General features: G+C 39.9%; 1 protein-coding gene across 1 annotated transcript; it reads right to left on the reverse strand.

Annotated features, from left to right (window-relative positions):
* Nucleotides 1-713: 713 nt before the first annotated feature.
* NOL11 (nucleolar protein 11) lies at nt 714-21,440 on the reverse strand. Its single transcript, XM_030533983.1, has 18 exons — nt 21,256-21,440; nt 17,126-17,239; nt 15,976-16,032; nt 15,058-15,203; nt 14,019-14,076; nt 12,470-12,608; nt 11,917-12,114; nt 9,841-9,917; nt 9,206-9,329; nt 8,072-8,181; nt 7,113-7,190; nt 5,495-5,679; nt 4,980-5,105; nt 3,088-3,315; nt 2,393-2,471; nt 1,486-1,578; nt 1,170-1,277; nt 714-866 (listed from the first exon to the last, which is right to left on the reverse strand). The coding sequence occupies exons 1-18, from the start codon at nt 21,403-21,405 to the stop codon at nt 753-755; spliced, it is 2,184 nt and encodes a 727-aa protein (XP_030389843.1). The 5' UTR covers nt 21,406-21,440; the 3' UTR covers nt 714-752.
* Nucleotides 21,441-24,202: the final 2,762 nt, after the last annotated feature.

Here is a 24,202-nt window from a genome sequence, read left to right on the forward strand (position 1 = left end):
CGGGCCGTCTGCCCACCTCTGAATTAGACACTAAAAAAGGTAATAAATGAAAAAGCCACAGGCAAAAGAAATCTTTGTTCAGAAGCGTAATGGGAGGGGGGGGGGAGTTTCTCTTTAGGATTTACACTCTGATAAGGAAGGGCTAATTGACAAACTCCTTATTTTCCATCTTTTGGAAAAGGAAATTTGCCCAATGTTAAGGACCAACTGAAAAGAAATTATATTTACGGAGTAAGAATAACTAATCTTTTTTGTGCACGTTGTAGTAAATCTTATTGCCAATATAATGCATATGAGGGAACTAGGCAGATAGTGTTAAAATGACCTTGTCTACAAACCTAAATGTTTAAAACAAAGATTCCAGACTATAATTTGGCTCATACTGTTGAACAATTCTTGCACAGTATAATACTGTCATCTCATCTAAGAAAGTGTCTGTCAAGACCCTATTAAGCTATTTTACCAATATACAATCAAGTTTATGTAAAATCAAGGTCACATTTTAGAGTGTTACCTGGAGTATATTTTCCTAGTATGATAATTCTGATGTCATGTGATGTCTTCAATATGTCATCTGGTGAAAATGGGAGAGCTTTATACATTAACCTCAAACTTGTATCCCTCAATGTAGCTACAGAGTAAACCATGTTACCCTGCACAGAAAAGCTCACAACCCATTATGAAGAGAAAATAAATCTTTGTCAGAGAAGGGATTAAATAAAAAATAAGTTTATGAAGAATACATATCAAGTTCAAACGAGTTCCAACATTTCAATAGAATATAAGCCGACGTCTTTTTGAGGTTTTGTTCTTTGTAGTTCTTGCAAACTTCCTTCTATCTTGTTGAGTTCAGAGTAAAATCGTGCCTAAAAAGAAAAATTAAGATGTTTATAGTACAAAGCTTATGGAATGTCTTTCACCATTTTCACATATGAAATGCAATTGTACATTTATATGGTGCACATGTAAATATAGGACCACTGCAATACTGTTATTTCTGGGGCGGTAGTGGATGCAAGACAGTAGAAATTTGATGCAAAGGACAATGCATATGAGTAGAGGAGAACAAACGTATATGATCGAGTCGATTGTATTTTTATATCCCACATGCCATTCTGATACTCAATCCATATGCAAATTAGTTCAGTATTATAGGAAGTGTGACTTACTTGTGCTCTCACAAACTTATGTAAGCTAAAAAGCAATCCTTTTGCTTCTGGTAGCATCACCACAACTGTAAAATGAGCATCTAGTAACAGGCACATCCAGTCCATAATCTGAGGAAACAAGTCAAGACAAGACAAAATCAGCATTACCGTGTCTTATAGTTTAATGATATCTGGCATCTGTTTAACAGATTACAAGTTCAAAGGTTGAACTGGACATTACCACCTAATGAATAAATGCAATACCATACAGAACTGATCAAACGACAAAATTATGCTATTACCAAATTTAGGGCAATATTTAGTACTGTCTTCTCACCTGGTATATGGTTGGAGAAAGCATGCCAGGAAAATCCATAGTAACTTTTTCACTGCACTTTATATACAGGTACTGCAAATACCGGAGAAACAGCTAGAAGGAAAATAGAGTCAGACTGCTATAACAGACATTTAAAAGATTCTTAGCTATTTCTCCCTGAACATGCCCCTATTTGTAAATTTTAATATATTAGTTTTCTGCTACCTACGAACTTGTACAGTAAGTCTGAATTATTAGTCTCAAGACTTTTTGATATCATCTGTGGATTAGAATGAATTCTGGAAACCACAGAAAACTAGCAGATTGAGCATACTTAAAGTGTAAGAAGAAATTCAACATTAATCATTGTATTGACAGACCTAAGTCATTGCTACTTGAGTCAGACACCAGACATATCACCAATCCATGAGGACCTAGTTTTCCATTAGTTTGTTAAAGAGCATATTCAAACAGTGACCACTCTTGCCTTTACTGATCTTAATTGCAATGCATTAACTTCACTGACTACCAGGATTATGGCAACAGTGTCCTGAGCACAACTGAAATCTTGGAAGTCCCATCCTGCCCCCAAACAAATATAATTAATGAGAGTACTGGTTCAGTAACAGACAAATTTTGTTCAGTGAGAACAGATTAAGAATTACTGTATCAGCACATAATAAGCATACAAGATGAGGGAAAGGAAAAAGGATTTCATTATTTGTTGATAATTGTATTGTATTGATCTCATTTTTAGAGAGTGTCAATTTAGTTTCAGAACTTACAAGACTATTTGATATCTTAAACTAATACATAAAAATAAGTTCTATGCAACTTAGAATCCATCATTAAAAAAAAACTATAAATCAGAAATCTTTTTTTTAAGAGCGAAATTGATAATTAGTTCTAAGAAGTATAACATGCTTACAATGACTTGCTGAGCTGAAAGGTCTTTCAGATGAGGCAAGAGAAATGTTTCACTGTATGCTGAATAGAGAATGGCATTTCTGTGCAGGATTATTCAGGAAATACAGTTTCAAGAATTGTCATTTCTACAAAGATTCAGTGGACCTTAATTTTGTTAAAGTAGTTTTCTAGACTTCTGGGGAGAAATGCTGTTTTGGATTCTGAATATTCTTCTCCCTGGTCCTTGCGCTTCTACTATGAGATAAAAGTTTGGCTCAGTGATCAAGTGTAGCATATTTTGTTTTTTTAAAGGATTCAATTCTCTTAGAAGTACTGTAGTTACACAGTTAATAGTTACTTTGCCAGCCAAACACTTAGAAAATTTGGTATTTTCTGTGAAGCTAACATTTTAGACCAAAACCTTATACTTTTTCTAAGTATACATGAAATTGTATACTTAGAAAAAGCAAATGTAAATCAAAACTAAGTATCACTTATTTTATAGCACGAATACGAAGACTGCCTTATCACTTTTTGTGTAGTTATGACCAATTTATCACAACTGACAAGCTTTTTATGATTAACAAGAGGTTAAGACAGACTTTGGAACAATGCTAATGGTAAGCACCACTTATTTTACAGCCTGTATTTTAATCAAAACTAGAGATAATTAATGATGTAACAAAATTAAAAGAGCATATATGTATCAAAGGATACAGCAGTGCTGCCTTTTGTGGTCCAACAGGGCATAATTCTTCAGTGTCCACCACATGAGGTTTCGGTGTTAACTGAGTATCACAGCTGTCCTCCTCCATCAGTTCAGAACTGAAGCCATTCTGTACAGTTGCACTTTGTTTTTTTACTTGATCATTGAGTGTAATATCGATGTAACTGATTACTGAATCTAAATTCACATTTGTTCCTTGAAGGTTGTCGTCATCGATGCTGTAAGAAGGAAGAGTAGTTCCATGGACAGACTATTAAATGCTTTATGTTTGTATATTCTTTGCACAGGCAACAACACTATCAATCTGTTTATACAAAAATAGTCTATTAGCACTTTGAAGCATACAATACAGATGGAGTACCAATCCCCAGACAGATGTTTGCCCCAGCTCCCTAAATTGCCCCCTCAAGGACTGAACTCACAACCCTGGGTTTAGCAGACCAATGCTCAAACCACTGAGCTATTCCTCCCCCCTCATATAGAGCTATGCATTTTATTCGTTAAAATGTTTATAATTATTTCCAACATTTAGCATGCAGGCAGTTGACAAGCAATTAGCTGCTAATATGAACAACACAGTTTGCCATTTTGAGATTTTTAAAGAATGAGTTAGTCTCCATGGATAGTAACTTTTGGCAATCCAAACAGTTTACAGAATTATTGTAGTCAATAGGCATCTTCCACAGATAGAAGGTAGAATTTTAGCGTTAAGGGCCTGCCAACACACAAAATTGTGCCAGTTTAAACTAAAGGTGTTATGTTTAGTTAAACATAGCTATTTAGTTAAATTAATTTTAATGTCCGCACACAATTTATCAGTGTTCTATATTGGCTTAGTTTGCCATTTAAGTTTACAGGAGCAAGCTAAACCAACATAAGACAGGCCCTGGTAAAAATGTATCACAGGCCATTCAAAACCAAGAGCAAAGTGTTCCAACCTCTTGTCTGTGTCTGGGGACTGCAGAACATACATAACTTATGCCACACTTTAACAAGTGCATTCACAATTTTCTGCTACACTTTTAACTAGCTAGTCTGGAGAACATACTGAGACAAAGGGCTTAAACTGCAGCAAGGGAGATTTAGGTTGGACATTAAGAAAAAGTTCCTAACTGTCAGGGTAGTTAAACACTGGAATAGATTGCCTAGGGAAGTTGTGGAATCTCCATCTCTGGAGATATTTAAGAGTAGGTTAGATAAATGTCTATTAGGGATGGTCTAGACAGTATTTGGTCCTACCATGAGGGCAGAGGACTGGACTCGATCTCTCGAGGTCCCTTCCAGTCCTAGAGCCTATGAGTCTATGAAAGACTTATTGCATTTAAATGAATCTGCAGATGGATGGCTCCAAGTATTTGGGGATTTTCAGGGCTGCTATTCAGTCTTTTTTTTGCCTGGCCTTATGCTCTGGTTTGTCTTAGCAATATACCATCTGAGAGAATATTACAAAAGAAAAGACAATAGTTCAGCATTTTTGTAAGGGTGATAAACCATAGTGAGTTACATAAAAAGCATGGTGTATAGGCAAAACTGACTAAGCTTTCCATCTTAAGAAGCTACCAAAGCAAGGAGGGGAGTCCAGTTTTAGTGGAAACAAGGCTAATACCAAAAATACGTTCTAGGAGAGGAGACAATCCTACAACACACAAGCCTGGCATCAGTTTAGACCTCTGAAGTAATTTGCTGACTAACAAGGTGCTGAGTAAAAATTCAAGAATAAATACAATTTCAGGTTCCTGAAAATTCTTAAAATATTGTTTAACTCTTGATCTATAAAAAAAGCTTAGAACATTAAAACAATTCTTAGAAATGTATTGAAACCAAGTCTTCAGGTAAAAACTAGACTAACGGAAGGGAAATATATTACCAGCTTCCTGCTTACCTTAAGAAAGCCTTCAAGCAAGCACAGGTAACTGCTTCAGGAATGTCAGGAAATTGCTGTAGACAGAGTTGCAACAAATGCACATCTGTCTTCTCCAAGGCAACTGCCATTAAGTCTGGGCACAAACTGAGGCAGAATAAAGAAGTTAGTCCCCACATTTAGACCACATGTGAACTACTGAAGCATTAATCTTGTTTTAGATTAAGGTGTGGAAGGATTGTCCAGTGGGTTAGGGAACTAGTTTAGGACTTGGGAGACCCAAGTTCAACTCCCTGCTCTGCCACAGATATTGGGCAAGTCACTTAGACTCACTGTGCCTCAGCTCCATCATCTGTAAAAATGGGGTAAAAGTACTGCCCTAATTCATAGGGATATGATAAATACCTAAAAAAATTATGAAGCACTTTGAGATCTACTGGTGAAAAGTGTTATATAAGAGGTACCAAAATTGATATTAGCAACAGAAATTCTACAGGTCTTCCTGTGAGAACTGGACTTAAACACTTAATATTCACCTGTAAGAGAGTCCTTGTGTCTGGATCAACTGTACCAGGCAATTTCGAGGGTAAAATGTTGGCTCTGTTTTACACCTGTTCACAAGACCTGTTATAATGTATCCAACGGTAGCTTGGAAATCTGACATCTCTGCATTTGACAAGAACTGCCACAATTCCTCTTCAACATCATTCTGAGAAGAATCCTAAAAGTAACATTATCCAGTTTAAAAGTGTCAGAAGTACAAGATTACGAGTAACATATTGTTACTGATTAGACTAAAGTGGAGAAAAAAAAAACAACAACTTCAGACTACAGATAACAACCTGCAGTGTAGGTGTAGCCATGTCAGCCCCAGGATATTAGAGAGATAAGGTGGGTTATGTAATATCTTTTATTGGACCAACTTCTGTTGGTGAGAGACTAATTTACGAGTGACACAGGGGTCTTCTTCCCTGCAAACTAATAAGCCTACCATTACATGGGAAGGAGGAAAAAATAAATAAATAAAGATTACCCCTTTTGACAGCCTTGTTATAACAACCAAAAGACCTGACCTAGAACTGAAAATTATACCCTTAATCAGATGAGAGTGGTCTCATTCAACCCATACTCAGTAACTGTTTTCTCATTAGTTACTATAATATTTGCAAAGATCTTTACTCAATTTCCAAACAACTTGAGTTACAGAACTAGGATTGCTTGAACAACAATATTTTTAAAATTAATGTATTGCATATACTAAAGCAGCCATGAACTTTCAAACAAAAGGGGAAGCACTTTTGTTCACACCCCATTTGCAACAATTTCTAGGAGTTAATCAGAGCATGCAGCCAAAAGCAATGTTACCGCCTAGTCAGCTCAGGTTTACTTTTATAAGTTTAAATACAATTCAGTTAGTCCAGCAATTCTCAAAACTGCATCAGGACGTTGCTTAACTTGTTTCTAAATGGATATGCTATAGTGAAAAATCATTATTATTGATACAGGTATTAAATTTAATTATCTTATTTTAAAAGTGATAATAGGATGGACTTCACCTTCAGACTACTTTTTAAAATTAAGTAGCTTGTTTTACATTGTAACTAATGTGATCTAAGGTGTGTGTATCTAAGGTGAGAAGATTTGGGAAGAAGAGTTTTATGTTGGAACATTAATTGTCAGGGTGCCTCATGCCTCCATATCGATGTCTTATTTAAATTAAAACAAATTTTGGAACTTTTTCTGTCTGGAATATTTAAAAGTTCCAAGTCTAGAGTTCAGTCAAAATATTTTTTTTCTAAGCTCACTATTTACTTGAGAATGTCTATTTCTGTTAAATTTAAGGCCTCCATCTTTGAGCAAGGCTACGTTTATAATATTTAAATTATCCGGATGCTGTACAGTACATTCCTAAAGCTTTGTAGAAAGAGCTAGCTTTAATACCATTGGTACTATGCATGAGCAATTCTTCTTGCACAATAGTTCTATACACTAATGGTTTAATCCCCAATATGGCTAGTTCTTACAAGTATATGTGTATCAAGCTACGAGGACAGGAAAGGAAAAGGGGGAACGACAGAACTCGACCGGTTGACTTAATTTGAGATATTCTAATAGGTTAGTAAAACATGAGCTAAGGATATTTTAGTTACTTACCTTAATATCTGATAAAAGCTGTTCAACTGTAAGGGTGTCTCGCTGCACTTTTGCAACATTGTTCCTTCTCAACCTTAACTGTAATTTAAGGAAAAAAAATGAATCGAAGCTACCCTCAAAGCCTGAGCAGACAAAACGGATACATTTTCATCAAAATAACTAGGAGCAGCATGAATGTGCGATTTGTGTGTTGTAGCAATAGTATGTGGGGTTTAAGGCAGTGTTCCCCAAACTGCGGGGCACACGCCCATAGGAGTGTGGGGAGAAATGCTTAAGGGGGATGCACGGCAGGGCCCAGGCCAGCCAAGGCAGGGAGCACCATGCCACACCCCAGCCCTGTCCCACTTTGCTCCCTGGCCATCACTCTCCCCTCATTCCCTCTCCTCCCCATCCCAGTTCAGCCCCCAGCACCACTTCAGCAAAGCTCCTCGGCTGAGCCAACTTTAAAGTAATGGGGGGGAAAGACAGATTCCATTACTGGAGGGAGGGGTGTGGTGTGAAAGATGACAAGTTTGGGCACCACTGGCTTACGGTCATCAGCCAAACAATGTTTAGAAGTTCGATTCTAGTTTTAGAAACAAACACAGTTAGCTGCCAGAACCAACCCTGAAGTTTTGAAAATACATGCACTCATAATTAAGGCTAAGTTTTTGTCACAGGTATTTTTAATAAAACTCACGGACAGGTCATGGGAAATAAACAAAAATTCACGGCAGCCTGTGACCTGTCCCTGACTTTCACTAAAAATATCCCTGACAAAAAGGGGTAGGTGGATTCAGCATCCACTGCTGCTGGGGCTCCCGGATACACCACTGCTCCAGTGTGTGGGTGCCACGAGGGTCCACCAACTGCAGAAAAGGTCATGGAAGTCAACGGAAGTCACGGATTCAGTGACAATCATAGCCTTACTTACAACGCAAAGACAACCGAGGAAAAAAGAAGATAACCCTGAAACTTACAGTTCTCTTGGATTCAGTTTTAGCAGTTACAGATTGCTGTGCATGTGGAGACCCCAGATCATCTTCTTGAAGCATATTCCAATTCACATATGAAGACACGGTTCTCATGCCTGTGCAAACAAAGTTATATTAAACCTATATTAATAACCTAAGTTACAAAAGAACAGAAACAAATTAAGCCTATTTTCTCCCTCTAATAGCAGTAGGGAATCTGATAACTCTAAAGCAATTTAAAATATTGAGTCATTCCCTGTCACTACAAAATTTGTTTCCAATTCCATGTATCTTGTGAATTAAATTAAAATAAGTTTAAGATCAGCATTAAGTAAAAACGTTTTCCTAGAAAATAAGGTCAACTCAATTGCTGTATCAGTCAAGATACAAATGCATCAGTTGCTCTGAAATTTATCTTGGACTTTATTCTAATGTTTAGGATGGATTAGATATGTATCTGTAAAATACTGTTGAAAGAACAACAGTATGACTTGTGTTAAGTTGACTCCACAATAGCACAGTCTTTTCTGAAAATAGGCAAAGAACTACCTCCGAGAAAAAGACTATCAGATGAAGTCTGAAAATAATGGAATTTGTATTAAAGGGAGGGGAAAAAATAAATCAGCACTGTATGTAAAGATGCTTTAAAAAAAAGCTTCCACCTAAAAATCTGCGTAAGTACAGTTTTATTAATAGAAGTATTCAAGGTTTAACTAGCACAACATACAGTTTAGCAGCATGCTGGACAGTCAGTCATAGTATTCCTCTACAAAAATCCATACAAATAAATGCAGTAAGTGAATGCTTAATATTGTTAAATATATTGTAATGAAATTCACAGTTCATAAGCACACTCTCCCCCCCGCCCCCATCACCAAGGCATGTTAGGATGCTCTGTTTCAGTGCACCCATGCTACATGTAATGTCACTGAAGTGCATCATGCACATATTTCAATAAAGTTTTTGCAAAGTAACAGAATGCAAAGTTAAGCTACTGTTCGAGCTGTTTAGAGTTCAGCTATTTGACTGTAAGACTGATCCTGTTCTTTTTCTATGAAGTTTTTCCATAGACTTGTAATGGTATGATGTATGCTGAAATTGCAGTTATTCACTAAATAATATTTATAATCAAATTCTTACCTGAAGTTTGAGTATCCTTGAGTTTTCCAACAGCAGCTGCCAAGGATGAAGTTTCACACTTGTATACGATTACAGTCAGCACCTTCCCATGTGTTAAAAAAAATCTCTCCCCATAACACCACAACTACAAAATATTAAGTACATTGTTAATTAACAGATGAAGTATAGAAGCTAATTTGGATTTCTGCACAAAAATCCATTCAAATCAATATTTTTAAACATCTACCCTTACCCTTGTCTAAAACTCCAACTGTCTTAACATCATTGCCTGATCAATGTGAATGAGACAAAAGCTTTACTTTTGGGCAGACTAAGTGCCTCCTAGTGGACTTTGAAAACTTTTCAATCACTTTGTTTCTTTTCAAATCAATTTATGATTTTAAAACCCTGCCTTTTAGATAGCCCTGTAGCAGTTTTATTGGATAAGCCCATCTTGCCTGAAGAGAGGTGGTCAAAAGTTGAACATTTTAAGCTGCTCAAAAACTTCTGTTTTTCTTACCATGGCTTAAACAAAACATTCCTTCCCCTTGCCTCCCCAGTTGTACGTACTGATTTCTACAGTGAAACAGAAATGCTAAATTTGCTAGATTGAAGCCTATAGTACCAGAGATATCAAACACTAAATTACAGCTTACTTGTCCTGAGGTTCCCTGTGGTAGTTCTTTTGAAGTTTGCAATGTTTGAAATTTTGTATTCCATATAGATAGGCACTCTACAGAAAAAGGAAAAAACAAAAACACAGACACACTGAGCGTTCAAAGAGACAGAGACATGACGTTTCTCTGCAGTCTTCAATTACAGGCGCCCCAAAATAAAATGAAATTGCATTTCAGAATGTATATAATGCACCTAGCACTAAGGAACAGCAAAAGTGATTTTGGCAAGTCAAATGAGGTTGTTTTCTTGTTAGCACTTGCAGTTACTCTTGTGTCGGAAACTTTTCAAGCAGTTCTAATTCCACTGAAACTTGATGGAAACCAGGGAGGCCAGCCTGCCAGCTGATTGGAAAGCAAGATCCATGGGCTGCCCCGCGATGTGCCCGGTGAGCTTCTAGGATGTCCTGCTTTCCTGTCTGCCCAAACCAGCCCCTGAAGATGACGGGGAGTATATTTGATTTCAAAACTACAGACACGTTCCTGGCTGCCTTGCATTTCAGCACATCCAAAACCAAAAAATATTTTGGATATTCAGTCTTGCGAAAAGCTTCACATTTTATTCCGGGGGAATTCTGTGCCAAAAATTTGAAGATTTTGCACACAATATTTTAAAATTCTGCATATTTTGTCAAAATAATGCAACATAAACACTCTGGTTTCAATTATTTCGGTAATTTAAACTACAATACAATGGATGGAGAATGGGAGTGGGGAGCATTGGAGAAAATCCCCAAACCTCGTTACCTAATAGTAATGTGGCTAGGTTTGACCCTTTATTTCTAGTTATTAGTCAATAAATATATGCAGGCACATGCTCACTGTTACATCATAGGCAAATGAAGAGCAAGTGAGGGCTGGGGAATCAAACTCACAATTTATATTGGCGATTGACAATCTCCAGAAAGGTCAGTAACAAGCAGTTCATGGAGCACATTTTGTTAGGAAATTTTTTCAGTCCAAAAATTCAGACCAATTCTAATCACTAAAGCACCATAAGCATTTAGAAGGCAATACTGTCCTTTATACCACTCTGGCAATGTAAAAGGAGCCTTAAAACTTTTACACTTGTTTTATACTCCTGGGAGAATTAACAAAGACAATGGGAACAACTCACTAAGCAGGCAGGCTCCTACATTCTGCTCTACCCAAAGGGACAGAGCCTGCCCTACGCCTACCTCCTCAAAAACACCCCAAAGCCGTGCCCCTCCCTTCTGAGTGTGCTGCAATAATGAGCAATGAGGACAGAGTGTCCGCCTATCTCTGTCACATGCATAACTGACCAGCCTGACCCCGGCAGTGATTTATATCTCTACCAGCTGGTTTGTTTGCCTGAAGCAGCCTGCCTGTGCTGCTGGGGAGGGGCACATGACCGCTCCTTTGCTTCCCCATCAGAAGTCATTTTTCTACAGGGAAGCAAAGAAATCTGTGGGGGACATAAATTCTGTGTGTGCACAGTGACACACAATATCCCCAGGAATAAAATTTGACTTTTCATCCTGATTCAGGACAGAAAATGTTTTGGAAACTTGAAGTTTGCCCCAGGACTGAAATTCTATTTCCCAGACAGTTTTATTTTCAGTAGAAGTAGATAATTCTCCTTCTGTATGCTGAAATTACCAACAAGTTGTAAAGTATCTGAGGATTACCTCCCACCATATTTTCATACCATGTGCAAAAACAGTGTAGAAATATTGCAGTTTAGAGAGTGAAATTCAATAGCAAAAGTAGTTTCTAGTCTTGGGTTTGACATTACAATTACAATCCATTAGAGGCATCCCTTCAGTTTGTGTAGTTTACAGACCATTCAGTTGTATAATTAACTGTACTATAACAGTTTCCAACAGTAAACTAGCATTCTGTCTGAAATTCAGTTTCCTTACCATCCCCACTAAACAACTGGGTCTCTGAAAACAGTTGTCAAGTCCCTAATTAGAAATTCCAACCCAAGATCATTCTTTCCTGTGAAGAGACCACAAAAAGAATCCACCAACTAGTCTAGGTGGCCATCTTAATTTTCTCTTAGAAGTTAAACAAAACAAGTCACTTCAAAGTTACCTTTAGCAATATTAGGTGGAGAATCCAAAGATCCCAATACTGCAACATGATCTTTATCAAGGATGGCTAATGAAGCTCCTTTTAGAGCAGTGTCAGACACTACAGTTTTGAGCAGTAGTGACTTGGACAGAATTTGCTCTTCCTCTGGGACACTGTGTTGCAGTGACATCAGAATCTTATACACATATCCATTAGAATCTATCAGAAGAGAAAAGTGACACTACATTTTAAGTTAACGATTGTCAACCCATGGCGGTGCATTTTTCTAGAACTTCATACACACATCTAAGACCATTAGAAAATCTGCACACAAAAAGCTAACCTAAATGGACTGACTTTAATCACAACGCAGTACATTCAGAAGAGAGAGCAAATGCAGAACTTTCTTAAAGACATCTCATTGTACAACACATAGCATGACCAGGTGTAAGACTTTACAGCCATCAGAACAAAAAAAATGCTGAAAAAGAGAGTCATATTAGATAACGGCAATTCACAAACAGTTGTAGTTGCAAGTTTAAACCAGTTACATTCATTATAAAATAAGACTTACACAAACACAGGAGTGTGAGAATATTGTTTTTTGTATATGCTGCAAAACTCAGTGGATGCGATGATTCTTCTTGTTCAAGCTTGTACTTGTGTAGGATATTTGGGTTAACCTTCTGTACATACACAAAATAATTCCCATTCTAAAAAAAAAGAAAAGAAAATTAGTTTACAGCTATTTCATTTACAAAACAGGGACATGCTACAGATGATATTGTTACAAGACTAGTAGTAGTGAACTGCCACACGACATTTAGTTATGAACCTAAACTCTTAGCTGGACATGCTGCAAAAATAACTCACATGGAACAGTTTGTAAAATTCATGCAAAATGAAGTGACATTATAAACTAATGCAATACAAATGGATTTACAGGGAAGATAAAAACAAGTTAATGAAAAAAACAAAATATCAGAGAGTCACTTTCAGCCACTAATGAACAGTGTGTCTGAAGGAGTCGGAAGAGGCTATTAACATGAACAAAATACATGTTTTCTGGTTAATAAACCAAACATGATGCTCAAGAGAAGCCATTTCATTGACTAAACATAAGATTTCTGAGGAAGTTGCATGGGGAGTCCTCTCGATCCCAAGCACCAAGAATTAGTTACGAGCTTTTATTTTAAGATTTCAAACCAGAGCATGACTGGTGCTCCTAGGGACTCAGGAATACAAAATAATAGTACTGTTCTGATTTTAACTTTAATTGCTCTCTAGATTCACATCAAAACTAGTTTCCCTCCCTGGAAGCAAAATAATGGTGAAGTTCAGTGAGATTGTTCCTCTGTAGATATGTGCAGTACTTCAGATAAATACACAGGAATTCTTCCCTCCCCACCAAAATGAGAGTTTTGTAGTGGGTCATCTTTGTAAAGAATTTGTATTTTATACAGTAGAACCTCAGAGTTACGCACTGAACAGTCAAACTTTTATTTAGAACCTGAAGTACATAAATTATGCAAAGACAATCTCCCCCACAAATACAGTACTGCGTTAAACAAACTACTAAAAAAAATAAAGGGAAAGCAGCATTTTTCTTGTGCATAGTAAAGTTTTAAAGCTGTATTAAGTGAATATTCAGCTGAAAACTTTTGAAAGAAGCATAATGTTCTGTTTAGAGTTACGAACATTTCAGAATTATGAACCACCTGCATTCCTGAAGCGTTCGTCACTGGCAGGTTCTACTGTATGTAAAAATATAGCTTTACATTTGTAGGCCTCTGTAAGACTTATTTTTTAAGCTGTCACTACATTTTACATCATAATTAAATATCCTGAATTATCCTGGAGTAATGAGAACAAGTTCAGTATTACTGAAAAGCTATATGACATTTTGTAGATTTTTTCAACTACGTCACGCTCATCACTACAGGACAACTCAATTGTAATATGAATTCAATTAAATAGTTAACAGAAATATTACAATACTTTACATATTGAAAGTTTATATTTATGAAATTGAGCAAGAGATGTAACGAGAGACTACATTTTGATTTAAACCCAGTTATTATTTCATTTTTTTTGCTGTAACAAGTTTTTAAAAAGCCACTCACTTTCTCAGTAGTAAAAATTAAAACAGGTTGTTGAGTTTCCATGAAAGCTTCACTCCACCTAAGAGTTGAAAGTTGTAGAATTATTTCTTGCTATAAGTAAAAACAATTGAACATTTTCAAGTGGGCAATGAGCTAAAAATACATAAGCAATAGATACATTTAAGATAACACCTCAAAACGCAAGGTATAGCTTCTGGATGCACTGCCAATAGAACTGATGACTATCATTGTGATCTTCAACACCAATTCAGTCATCTAAATGCATTAATTATGTATTTAGACCGTTATACATAAACCTCTACCCCAATATAACATGACCCGATATAACACGAATTCGGATATAACATGGTAAGGCAGTACTCGGGGGGGGGGGGGGGGCGCTCCGGCGGATCAGTGCGTCAGGCTCTGACATGCTGCTCCGAGTGGCATGTTAAGGATGCCGGGTTGGTAAAGCAGCGCTTGGGGCGGCGGGGGGCAGGGCCAAGGGGTGGGTGGGATAAAGGGCAGAGGGTCTCAGGGGAAGGGGGGAGCCACAGCCCGAGGAGGTGAGCTGCAGTGCAGGGAAATGTCACATGAGCTCCAGCTGGTGCTGAGAAGTTGGGGAAGACTGGTCCACACGGGGAAGTTGCGGATCCAGTGCAGGGAGAGGTGCCCGTCTTAGACGGCACCGTGCAGGTGCCCCTGTCCCGGAGGGCTCGGCACACAGTAGGTGGGCTATTTGCTGACTATTAATAACGGAGATGCTCAAGGCCAAAAGCAAGTTCAATATAATACGGTTTCAACTATAACACAGTAAGATTTTTTGGCTCCCAAGTACCATGTTATATTGGGGTAGAAGTGTATACTCATTTTAATATGATACAACCTTATAGCCATAAAACAGTGTATAAGACATTCTTAAATACGATAGCCAATTTCACCTCTGCTCCACACAGTTCAGGGCAAACAAGATAGACAGTAGAAGACTTCGAACTTGATTCACATATGGCCATCAATTCCTTGGATTATGAAGCTAGTTCCCTAAAATAGTATCACTCACCTAATGACTTCATCTGAGATAACATTTTCAATTTCTTGTTGTGGTGCTGCCAGCAGAGCATCTAAGGTTTGCACAGCACCTCCTTTGAAAAGCACAAGTGGCTCTGTGTGGGGCAGTGAATGTATCCGATACACCTCGGCTGTTAGCTGCAAGAAAAGTATGTCCTCTTGAAAAGTTTATTTTACATTCACAACTCATTGCCCCCATACTATTCTACATTTGATTTATTTTTATTTCTACAGATTTCTTATAAAAACTGACTAGGAATAGCATGCTGCCAGTGAAGAATTCCTCATAATGGAGTCCCAACAAGTTCCACTTTTCTGAAACATTGTGCTGCATCATTTCACTGCCGAAAGAGCAATTGCTAGAAACACATCTGTTCCAAATTAATTAGTATCACTTTTCTGGGTCACATTAAGTAGGTTACAATTTGGAACAGTCAAGTGACACCAGGAATTTATATATAGCTGCTAAAGCACAACATATCCCCCAACCAGACCTCACTACAAAGCAATACAAAATGCAAATAAAGATTTGACTGTAACTCCCATTCAGTTGAATAATGTACCTTTTACTCACAGCAACACGCCAGAAGAAACTTTATGTACTGAAATTTAATTACCGCAGTGGCCCCATTCAGAAAATCTCGCATCCTATAAATTCTATTATGTTTCAAAGAGTTATCACTGGTCCTACTAATTGTTTAAACTCGAATGTTTGTCAGAAAGATCTTTAAGCCTAAGCACACAGGTGAATTACTAGTAATAGTCCATACTACTCGAAGTGTAAATTAAGGAGACAATTGGGAAAAAAAAAAAAAAATCATCAACATTTCACTGCAAAGCTAACATCCTCCCCTCCAAAAATTCTTAATTCTAATTTTAAAGTGAATATATTACTAATGTTAAAACTTACTGTTGCTTTAAATACTTTATCCAAATTAACATCTTCATCCTTCCATATTCTTAAAACCTGTAAAAAATAAATGGTTTTATAAATATGATGAAACAACAGTCCATTTGCTGTATATCACAGACTGGCATATGAAATATTTGTTAGTGAAAGAAACATATCAGGAAATTTTGAATGAATTCTGAATTCACAAAGAGTGACCTTAGTGAGAGCAGTCTCAAGGAAGTGGTTTGTGTGGGAGGGATAGCCAATGGACCCAGGCAAGAGCTGAGGGAGCTAAGACATCAGGAAGCTTGCATTTGAAAGGGAGGATGAATAGCTTTTTGAGAACAGAAGATACAGTAGCATGATTAAAGGAAAACAAAAAGAAACCAGACGAGGGTAAACTGAAAGGGGGGAAAAAGGAAAACTCAGATGAAAGGAGTTGGAAGGGTCTATGATCAAGGCCACCCTCTACTAGGTCAGGGCCCAGGCCGGAAAGATATAGTAGGGTTGACTAGTTATTAAATATAATTAATTAGCATGAGAAAGCTTCTGAAGAGTAAAGAAACAGAACCCATGGTTATTTATCAGAAGCAGATATAGGTACAAACTTTTTTTCAGTTACCTATTTAAAAAATGAGAACAGAGAGAGAAGGATGATAGCAGAACAGGTGATGTGAAGGTATTAACTACCCCAATCATCTCAATAGGGTGCTAATGCAAGTTTCACAATGTAAAATGTAAATATTTATTACTTCAGAATTTATTTTAACCAAAATATTCTTATGCTTATGTCTATCATATGAAAAAAACTTTTTATAGGAAAGAACTTGCAAGTTTCAAAAGGCAAGTAACTGAATACGTGGTTCTCAACGTAAGATATCTCCCCTTCCCACCGCCCATACCAATGTGTGTCCAATCCCAGTCCTGCATGCCATCCTCTCCACTGAATGCGCAAAGACGCAATGACTTAGGTGCTCCAAATTCTGATGGTGTGCAACCTGGGGCATTCCAGGATTTAAAAAGCCCTAAGATAATGAGTAGCTGCATTGATTCTGGGAAATTCCACACTTTTCCAGTACTTCAAAATAGCTAAATCAAAATCAACAATTACCTGTAATTCACTCAGAAGACCTTTATATTATCAAACACTGAAAAACTTATCTCTCACCTTATCATCATGGACAGCAATGTATTCGCCAGTTTCAAAGTTACACACAGCTGGGCATGTGATAGTTTGATCTTGTTTGACTGACCAGGAACCCAGTGGCTTTTGGTCTGAAACCTAGACAAGTGAAAAGAATATGTAATTTAGATTTCCATGGATGACAAGCATAATTCCAAAAAGGGTAAGGAGTCAACGCAAAAACACAAATTAAATCAAGATTCATTTGAATATGGAGTTTATATTAAGAACACAGGAACTACCATTCTGGATCAGACCTGAAGTCTATGTAGCCCTGGCTCAGACAGTTACTAGTACCAGATACTTCTGAAGATGTAAAAACCCCATAATAGGCAAATGTGTGGTAGTCTCCCTTTCATATTAGGTTTCATCCTGGTCTCTATGCACTTTGAGCTGAACATGTAGTTTCCAGCTTGCATAAACACACACGCTAGCTTTGATTGAATTAGCATGCTAAAAATATAAGTGTAGCTGCATTGGCACAGGCAGCAGGATGGGCTAGCCACCCTGAGTACAATCCTGTCTAGGAGCATAGGTACTTTCTTGGGAAGCTAGCCCATTCTGTTGCCTGAGTCTATGGTTCTCTAGTTAACATGCTAGTTTCATCAAAGTTACTGCATGTACATTTACACTTTCAGCTTGAAGCGTAGATATACACTATTAGTTAAAAATTGGTTTAAGCCCTGAAGCTTAATATCCCTTCCAAAATTTATCATTAATTAGGCAATCAAGAATATCCAGAGTTCACCATGTAAGTGTCCAGTCCCTTTCTGAATCTTGTTAAAATTCTTGGCCTCAACAATTTCCAATGGGAATGAGTTCCCCAGGTCACTCCTAGAGACTTTTTAAAAGATAGGTATACCATTTTCTACTGTTCAAGCCTCTGGAACACTGGCTTTTTAAAATAAGATATGCATATTTTTGTTAGAAGCTCAGCCACTTCATACCTAAGCTTCTTCAGAACTTTTGGACATAAGCAACCTGGGTGTTGACTTATTGCTTTTTAAACTTATTAGTTTTCTCCAGCATATTTTCTTCAGGCATGTTGATCTGATAGTACTTCATGCACGTTACCAGCAAAGCACAGCTACAGGTTAGCTATCTCCCCAATATGCTCAGGAGCAAAGACAGAGAAGCTAACATAGGCCTTGTCTACACCACAAAGTTGCAGCGCTGATGAGGGAGTTATAGCGCTGCAACTTAGGAGGTGTACACATCTGTAGGGCATCACCAGCGCTGCAACTCCCTGTTTGCAGCGCTGGCCGTACACCCGTTGAAACTCGGGTGTAGAGGATGTCATCAGGTGTAAACACTTACCAGCGTTTTTCTTGACCTCCGTGGAATAAACAGGTATCCCAGCATACCAGAGGAAGCCTCTCTGGTAATCAAGCAGGTCTCCTTCCCCGCGGTTTGCAGGGGGGTTTGGGGAACGTGAGAGCAAACCGCGGGGAAGCAGGTCTCCTTCCCCGCGGTTTGCTCTCGCGTTCCCCTAACCCTCGTGCAAGCAGATCTCCTTCCCCGCAGTTTGCAGGGGGGTTCAGGGAATGCGACAGCACACCGCGGGGAAGGAGATCTGCTTGCACGGGGGTTCAAAAAACACCAGAGCAAACCGCTGGGAAGGAGACCTGCTTGCAGGGGGGGTTCGGGGAACGCAAGAACAAACCGCGGGGAAGGAGACCTGCTTCCCCACGGTTTGCTCTCGCGTTCCCCTAACCCCCCTTGAAGCCGCCCAACAGCGCTGCAGTGTGGCCACATCTAACACCACTTGCAGCGCTGGTTGCTGTAAGTGTGACCACTCTGCAGCGCTGGCCCTATACAGCTGTACTAATACAGCTGTAACAACCAGCGCTGCAAAATTGTAGATGTAGACATACCCTGACTTTGCATTAACAACATCCTTCCCCTTTTTAAGCCTCACTGATTCTGCAGACCAACTGCAGAATTGTGTGTCTAAAATTTTTTTCTTCAGGTCTCGTCTGGTGGCTCGTCTGCAACAGCAACTCTACATACATTTCACAGACTTTGAGAAGAATTTTGATAGCATTCACAGGACCAGCCTATGGCACATTCTGCAGGCATATGGAATTCTTTTCCATATAATCAATGTCATCAAAACCTTCTATTTCAACTTTACATGCAGCGTTGATCACAGTGAGCTCAGTTTTGAAGTCAAAAGAGAAGTATGTTAGGGGTGTATCATGTCTGCAATCCTCTTAAACATGGCTATCAACCAGGTAATGTAGTGTACAACAGAAGACATGCCAACAGGCATTAAATGAACACTTTTCTCATCCCTTGAAGACCTGGACTTCGCAGATGATGTTGCTCTCCTATCATATACCCAACCCATATACACAAGAAAAAACAACTCAACACATTCAGCTAGCAAATTGGACTGAAAATCAACTGCAATAAGATAAGATATCGTGACCTTTAATATTGCCTCACCATCATCAATACGGATAGAAGATTATGTTCTCACCAATGTAGAAACATTCACATACTTGGAAAGCATCAGCAGCCACGACGGTGGAACAAGCCAGGACATCCAGAACAAAATCAATAAAGCCAGGAATACCTTCAGGAGCTTAAATACAGTCTGGAAATCATCAAAATACAACACCAAAACCAAACTCAAGATTTATCAGAGCGGCGTACTTTCAACACTACTTTATTGTTCAGATTGCTGGGAATGAGAAAGTATGACCTGTCCAAACTGTCATCATTCCATACAACCTGCCTTAGAATAATCCTCCGTAACTTTTGGCCCAGAACAATCTCAAACCAAGAGCTATTGACACAGTGCAGCCAAGAGGATCTGAGCATCATCATTGCCAGGATGCGTTGAAGATATATCGGTCCTGTGCTTTGGGTGGAAACTGATTCCTTCACCAGTGTAGCAATAAGATGGACACTTGAAGGTAAGCGAAAATGAGGCTGCCCGACAACAACATAGTGAAGAGCTGTGGAAGCCGAGCTGAAAAACCTGAGGCACAGCTAGGGAACCACTGAAAGACTTGCCAGAAACAGACAGACGTTGAGGAACTTCATCGCTGCCCTAAACAACAGTGGCGTAATAGGAACATGATTACCTTTTCTATTTTACTCTATCAACCTGAAATGATTGTATGCAGTGTTGGTCCTAGGACCTGAAGAAGAGCTCTCTGTAAGCTCGAAAGCTTGCCACTGACAGAATTTGGTCCAATAAAATATATTACCTCACACCACCATCCCTCTTTTTTTATGACATTTTAGCCTTGAACTTTAGCAACTTTTTTTAAAAATTAAAGAGGTATTTGGAGAGTAAAGCCATTTAACTGTGAGGTTTCATTTCCAATGTGTTACTCCCCAGACCAGTAGGCAATGGAGACTGGAGGATCAAAAACTCTCAGATAACACAGTTGTAGCACTGCCTTCTAAAACAGAAAGTTACAAAGTGTCACGTTTCATGACAGACTGTTTCCCTAGGCTTAGCAAAGCAACTACCCACACTGCTAACTACAGCTCTGCACAAGAGACTAGGCATACTGCAGAGCAGCATGGCTGAAGGAAATACATGTTTTTTCCCCTACCCTCAGGGGCATCAGGTACCGGCCACTACCAGAGGCGGGGTAATCAGACCCGATAAGCCCATGCCCTGACGCAGAAGGGCGAGTCCCACGAGTGCAAGGCCAGGCGTGGGCTGCGCGCAGACCTGACGCACAGCGCTCCGCGGGTGCCTGAAGACAAGAGAGGGGACAGACGCTATTGCGAACACGAAGGGGAGAGCTCCTGCAGCAGCTGAAGCGGCAGAGGCGCAGAGCAGGGACACACGGGCAAGGGATACAGTCCCGCAGGCTGCACGACCCTTCCCCACCCCGCGCTCCGTGTCCGGCAACGGGCTGGGGCTGCCCTGAGCAGGCAGGCAACTCGGCGATGCTCTCCCTGCCCCGCATATATAAGACGGGGCTACAGCGAGACAGGCCGACCTGGGCGCCCGTCCCCGCTTCCCGGGTCCCTGCCGACGAGCATGCGGTGCCGGGGAAAGAGGCAGTCGGATCTCACGCGGTCCCGTCCCACGGAGGAGCGAGGCTTCCCCGAGAGCGGCCACGTCCGCAGCCAGGCAGGGCAGTCACCTTGTAGAGGGTGGCCGTCCTGCCGCGGTCCGTCAGCAGCACCCGGTCGGGATCCGGGCCAGGTTCCAGCCCCAGGAGGCCCTGGCCAGCCCCTGCTCCCGCGCCGGCAATCAGCCCGCACAGCGTGAACTCCTCACGCAGCACCGCCATCTTACAGAGCTGCCGCCTTCTCGCGAGAGCTGGGGAAGGACGCACGGCCACGCTCCGCGAGAGAGCCACAGCAAACAGCCAATGAGGAGAAGCCAGCGCGCGCGCGCGAGAATCAACCGCTAGAAGGGGATGCGCATGCGGAGTGGGGGAGAGGGAGGAATTGCGGGGAGGACGCATGCGCATTTATCTTTATTCTGGCTGCGCGGCCTGTGGGTGAGGAAGGAGTTTGGTGCTCGGAGGCAGCTGTGCAGGTCTGTGCGGTCCCTCTCTGGCGGTGCTGGGTGCAGACTCCCCTCTCTTTCCGCCGCTGATGTACTGTGAGACCTTGGGCAAGTCAGAGCCCTGCTCTGGCGGGAGATGCAGGTTCAAAGCCTGGTCACAGAGCTGAGCATCCCCTCACCCGCATTCCAGCGGGAGAGTGAGTGCTGGGCCCTCAGCTGGGCAGCTCTCCTGGTTGTATCACAGGTTTCCCAACGTTTGACTCAAAGCCCCAGCTCCCAGAGAGGGGACGCTCAGCTGCCATTTAAAAACAGAGTTTCTAGCCCTCCCAGTTACAGAGAAAACCTGAAAAATCCAGCCCAAGAGCATCCCCAAAGCTCAGAAGGCAGCTCAGAAAAAGGACCCCTCATTTATTTATTTTTTAAAACTTCATGATGCCTAAGCCTGGCTCATCATTTTGTAGTGTTTGGAGTTGGCAATACTGATTTGGGCACTCACAACTGAGGCACTTGGAGTTAAAGGGCTCATCTGAAAATTTGTTTAAAGTCATAGTTGGGACTAAAACCCAAACTCTCAGTATCACTATACAGATTGCATTGCCTTTCATTAGGGACCATTCCTTTCTGAATTAACAATTTTTTCCTCTTGTTGTGCTTACTCACACCACTGTTTCAGGTAGATCACTACGCTTTACGCTTTCAGCCTACCCAGGATGGTATCTGAAGAACGGTCTTTTTTTATATATCCATTTCCTTAGTTTTCTTCCTTTCATAGAGTTTTTTTCTTTCTGTTTCTTTATCCCTGAAAAATATCCCCTATCTAAAGTATTTCATATCTCTGGGGAGCAACAAATGCATTTGATATACTGACTGTCATATTAAATCAAATGTAACAATTAGATGAACATATCCTCAGAAATTATCAAAGGAGAATGAGCAATTCATTAAGAAAGGGCTGAAGAAAGCTCTTGGTCATCAAGCAATGTTTTTCTAGTTTGGTAGCACAAATGTGTTGGAACAAGACACACTTCTGAAGAGAATAAAGTTTGAATATTTGCCAGTCAAAGCAAAGCTCCACGTTTTTTCTTGCTTTTGATACAAGTAAATATGATAGTGAAAAAACCTTTTCCTTTCTTCATGAAGGATGATCAATATCTACATGGGAAAAGAAGAGAGTATTTAATTGTTGGTATTTCTGGTGAGGATGCCAAGAAGGGTGCTTGTTTTGCCTGTGGGGAAATGGATTGAGGGCACAAAGCTCATATCACTTATTGAATGATGAGTTTCAGTCAATAGTGATCGAGGCTGGATGCAAACCAAGGTGCTGGAAGAGAAAGTCTCTATAGTCTAGTACAGGGGTCGGCAACTTTTCAGAAGTGGTGTGCCGAGTCTTCATTTATTCACTCTAAGTTAAGGTTTTGTGTGCCAGTAATACATTTTAACATTTTTAGGTCTATAATATATAACTAAACTATTGTTGTATGTAGAGTAAATAAAGTTTTAAAAATGTTTAAGAAGCTTCATTTAAAATTAAATTAAAATGCAGAGCCCTCCGGACCAGTGGTCAGGACCCGGGCAGTGTGAGTGCCACTGAAAATTAGCTCGCATGCTGCCTTCAGCATGCGTGCCATAGGTTGCCTACCCCTGGTCTAGTACAAATACCTTGAGCTGTTCAGTCCCAGAAAAGATTCTCTTTATTATCGTTAGTGTATGGAAATAATATCAGGACACTAAGCTAGAAAAGAAAAAAAATGATTTCTTGAGAGAACAGCGGGTCTGGAGGTTTTCTCGTATCCCTACTGGAATATTCCCACTTTGAGGGAAGGTGCAGTTCTGCCCTGAAAAATGTGTTTGTAAAAATAGCTTACATTTATTGTGTCCCACTGATGCGGTATCAGCTTTTTTCAGGTAACCATCAGCTCTGCAAACATTTTGGGATCTGAAAGCCAAGCAGAGTTTTTTTAGCTCGTGCATCAACACAAACAGTAAAGACTCTGCAGGCTACATGCTGCACTCAGCTACACCTGAGCAACCCCATTTTGCTCAAATCATGCCCTGACACCTATGCAATCCAATTGTTCTATTGTGGAACGTGTAAGTGTACCCGAGGCATCATTTGATACAAGAACTCATGATACAAGAATAAGGGGCCACTAAATGAAATTAATAGGTAGCAGGTTTAAAACAGACACAAGCAAGAATTTTTTCACGCAACTTACTGTCAACCTCTGGAACTTGTTGCCAGAGGGTGTTCTGAAGGCCAGTACTATAACGGGGTTCAAAAGGGAGCTAGATAGCCATTGATGAATCTATCCTCCATGAATCTATTAGCTAGGATGGGCAGGAATGGTGTCACTAGCCTCTGTTTGCTAGAAACTGGGATTGGGTGACAGGGCATGGATCACTTGATGATTACCTGTTCATTTCCTCTGGGGCACCTGCCATTGGCCACTGTCAGAAGGCGGGATACTGGGCTTGATGGACCTGTAGACTGACCCAGTATGGCCATTATTATGTTCTTGAATACAATGCGTTTACACAGGTGGCCCAGTTACCAGAAATTAGATGACAACTCTGTT

The sequence above is a fragment of the Gopherus evgoodei genome, chromosome 15 (assembly GCF_007399415.2).
Source record: "Gopherus evgoodei ecotype Sinaloan lineage chromosome 15, rGopEvg1_v1.p, whole genome shotgun sequence".
NCBI classification, from domain to species: domain Eukaryota; kingdom Metazoa; phylum Chordata; order Testudines; family Testudinidae; genus Gopherus; species Gopherus evgoodei.